Source organism: Empidonax traillii, unplaced genomic scaffold (genome assembly GCF_003031625.1).
Source record: "Empidonax traillii isolate 1590-97213 ecotype Southwest subspecies unplaced genomic scaffold, ASM303162v1 scaffold1137:size187146, whole genome shotgun sequence".
Taxonomy (NCBI): domain Eukaryota; kingdom Metazoa; phylum Chordata; class Aves; order Passeriformes; family Tyrannidae; genus Empidonax; species Empidonax traillii.
The window spans coordinates 174,334-178,107 of record NW_020956330.1 but is presented as its reverse complement, the minus strand read 5'-3'; the positions used below and the strand labels follow the sequence as shown (position 1 = coordinate 178,107).

Sequence of the window (3,774 nt, the reverse complement as noted above, 5' to 3'; positions counted from 1 at the left end):
TGATTCTCTTCTTCTAAAATGTTTCTGGTATCAGAAGCACTAGATTTTAAGAATAACTCCAAGCCTAATCTTGGCAGTTGCATAGGAAACTGTCATCCAGCAAGTTTGATTTTTCTCAGGTTAAAAAAAATTAGGTTTTGTAAAACTCATTTGATTGTTGAAGTCTGTTTTCTGCTCCCTTCTCCCCTTTTTATAGTAGCTAAATGTAAAATTCTAAGTATAAAATTCTCAAAAAAAGCCCCAAAACAAAACAACAAACTCCAAAATGAAAACTCAACCAAAAAACTACCCCTAAACCAAAAACGAAACATTCCACACTCCACAACGAACTTTTAATCTTGGTAAAGCAGTAGGCTAGTTTAACAAAAGTAGAATTCCTGGGGAATAAAAGACAAAGAGAAAAAACTAAAATTTCTTTTATAACTCAATTTAGAAAGCGCCTCTGACGACAAGTAATACTTTTGTGACAAATCATTGTCTGTGTGCCTTCTTTTGCTTTCAGTGGCTTAACATAAGCCATTGAAAGGTTCATTTCTCTAAAAGGAGGTTCTTGTCTAGTTGTGAACATACTTGATGCACTGTAAGTCAAGCTTGGTTTAAAGTGAAACTGAAAAATGAAAAAGAAGAATATAATCACCATTCCTCGAGCAAGATTTTGCGCTGTGCAGTATGTAATATATAAAATCTTCCCTTAGAAGTTACGTGTGAAATTCTGCTTGTAACTGCAAGCTTTCTATCTCCCATATTCATAATAAGACTCCAGTCTTGTTAAAAACTGTTCAAAAATTGCAGAGGCAAAACCAAATTATTTCAAGTAAATTTGATGGAGAGCCTTAAAGAAATAAAACTTTTGTTAGTCTTGTGATTTTGAGTAGGTAAGCGAAAGTTCAAACCTGTAATTCCTGGATGGGAAAAAAAAGCATCATGAACTCAGTCACTTGATTTAATATCCAGGAATCCATATAACAGTCAGACGTAGGGCAAAGCAATTTTTAGATGTAGAGCTACAGCTAACCAGTAGTAAGTTTTGTTTATGAAATTAATTGTTCAATAAATGTGTGCTGTGTCACTGAGTCAGTGGTTTAGCAGCCTGCTGTAGGAGGGTTGCCTTTTCGAGTTGCTAGATGGTCACCAGATGGCTGCCTGAATCCCATATGGTAGAACCTTGTGCTCTCTCTTAAACTGATGGCTGGTTTGGGCGGGCTTCAGGATTTCAGCTTTGTCTGCTTATGCATCCTTCAAGTTGTATCCATCTTCTTCATAAAATTCAGAGCTCTCTAAACACTTTAGGTTCCATCTCTGACCATCAAAGACGTGTTTGTGGAATGTTTCTGAAACCAAATGCAGCCATATGGCTTAGTGCTTCAGCTGTTACGTATCTCTGACATAGGAGGCAATCTAAAGTTAATTACTCCTCAGTTTAGACCTGAAGTGATCGTTTTGTGGGCTGGATTTTGCTCTCCAAAGTATATCATGTGGCACGTTCCCTGCTGTTCTCTTTCCTAGAGGACTGCTAGATGTGTGTCCAGGCATGATGCCCATATATGAAAGCACACAATTTGGAGAGTTAACGGGAATAGTTACCACCTGGCATTTTTTGACTGCCGATGAATAGTTGTGTAAAATGAGGTGTGGCTCTATCAGACAAAAGATTCAGCACCTTTCTGCTTTGGAAGAAGAGGGGAACATTGAGACAGCCCACCCCATATTCTTCAGCACTTTCTCAGTTGCCTGAAGCTCCCCACCTGTTAATCCTGCATTTAGCAGTCAGTTTGTAGATGACTGCATTTTCTTAGCCCTGCTACTTTCTGTCTATCTCAGGCCTTGGTTTGACTACAGGACATAAATACAAAATACACCAATTTTACCTGTATGCCAGAGCCTTTCCTGGCTCTTTTCCAGTATTCCAGCATATTGCAGAGGCTTCGGGCCTCTTGTGAATCATAATGCTCTCAAAATAGAGCTTATTTTCTTGAGTGGCAGTGTTACACATATGCTGCAACTACTAATATGTATTAGAAGTCATAATATTACTTCTAATTCTGCAGTATCTGTTGGGAAAATGCACAGATTGTCCATGAGAGCTCATTTGAACAATTTTTTTAAAAAAATATTCTTTACAAAAACATAGCAAATGCGTTTTTTGAAGAAAGACTTCATTGATTTTAAAATAATTGACACAACTTTCATGTGCTTATAGGCATCTGCTCAATGTGTGGCAAGAAGGTCTTGGATACGAAGAACTACAAGCAAACTTCAGTCTAATTGTATTGAGTAGTCTTTTTATGAACTTTAACTTCTGTGTCCTTGTACAGTAACTTTTCCCTAAAATAATTTGTGAATATTGCTTTCTGGAAGATAATGCAGTTTCTTGGAATGAGATAAGAGGTAAAGACAGCCTGATTGTTTGCCCAAAAATGTACATAATATTTGATTCTTGTTTTAGCACTAATGTTAACTGATATTGAAAGCCAATGGTTTGCAGCAACTGATACAGCTCAAAGGGAATGAGAGGATCCTAGTGGATAGGTCGAAACTATATTACCCTCATAACAGAGATTTTTGAGATTAACACTTTTATTCTTTTGGCTATCACAAGTCTTCTGCTTGTTTCATAGTTATATGTCATAGATGTATAAAATATGAGCTTGTATCACCTCGTTAAAATATCTTCATTTGGTTCTATGCCTATAAGTATTTATAATTACTCTCAGCTCAAACTGTTACATCCTTGCTCTTCAGATCTTAATGCAATTGTCCTGTTGAATTTTGTTTCTGCCTACAGTACAGTTGGTTAAATCACAAACTGTTAAACTACTGAAATCTACTGAGTTGCCTTCCTTATTCTTTCTTTGGCATTGTCATGGTTTAGCCCCAGGCAGCAACCAAGCCCACAGAGCCACTGTCTCCCTCACCAGCAGAGCTGGGGAGAGGGTTGGAAGGATAAAAGCTAGAAAACTCATGATATAAGGACAGTTTATTAGGGAAAGCAAAAGCCACTCACACAAGCAAAGCAAAACAAGGAATTCATTCACCACTTCCCATGAGTAGGCAGGTGTTCAGCCATCTCCAGGAGAGCAGGGCCCCATCACGTGAAACAGTTACTTGGGAAGACAAAACACCATCATTTCAAACATGCCCCACTTCCTCCTTCTTCCCCACACTTTACATACCGAGCATGATGTCATATGGAGCCCCTGGTCGTCAAGTGGTTAAGGCGCGGCGCTGTCAATGCTGAGACCCGGGTGCGATTCCCGGTCAGGGACACTCCCCGGGCAGATGGAGCTCGTTAGCCCTGTAAGGCAATCCATCTACGTCCTGAGGACCTCGCTGCCACCGTCCAAGCGTGCTTGGCCCTGGCAGATGAACCTCAGGATTAAAGGGTGGGCTCAGTTCAGCGCACACTGTGTCTCACCTAAAAAATCCAATGCGCAGGCTGGAAGGTGTAAAGACCTTCCCCGGTTCTTCATTCGCGAAGACTGGCCATTACTTATATGGTCTGGAATATCCCTTGGGTCAGCTGGCCCAGCTGTGTCTCCTCCCAACCTCCCATGCCCCCGCCGCCAGTCTCCTTGCCAGCAGGAGAGGCCTTGGCTCTGTATAAGCCCTGCTCAGCAGTAACAAAAACATCTTTATGTTTTCCACCCTGTGATCAGCATAGATCCAAAACACAGCCCCATAGCAGCCACTGCAAAGAAAACTAACTCTACCCAGCCAAACCCGGCACATGCTGATCAGCTATTCCCTCGTTGGCCTCCAAGGAGGCTTTATGTG

At 40.6% G+C, this 3,774-nt stretch overlaps 1 protein-coding gene across 1 annotated transcript in view; it reads left to right on the top strand.

Moving 5' to 3' along the window:
* Window positions 1–2,827, top strand: part of CRIPT (CXXC repeat containing interactor of PDZ3 domain) — a 6,059-nt gene extending 3,232 nt beyond the window's left edge. The window contains exon 5 of the mRNA XM_027905272.1: window positions 2,201–2,827. Within this exon, the coding sequence (XP_027761073.1) occupies window positions 2,201–2,265 (65 nt within the window). The 3' untranslated portion in view covers window positions 2,266–2,827. The remainder of the gene's footprint in view (window positions 1–2,200) is intronic.
* Window positions 2,828–3,774: the final 947 nt, after the last annotated feature.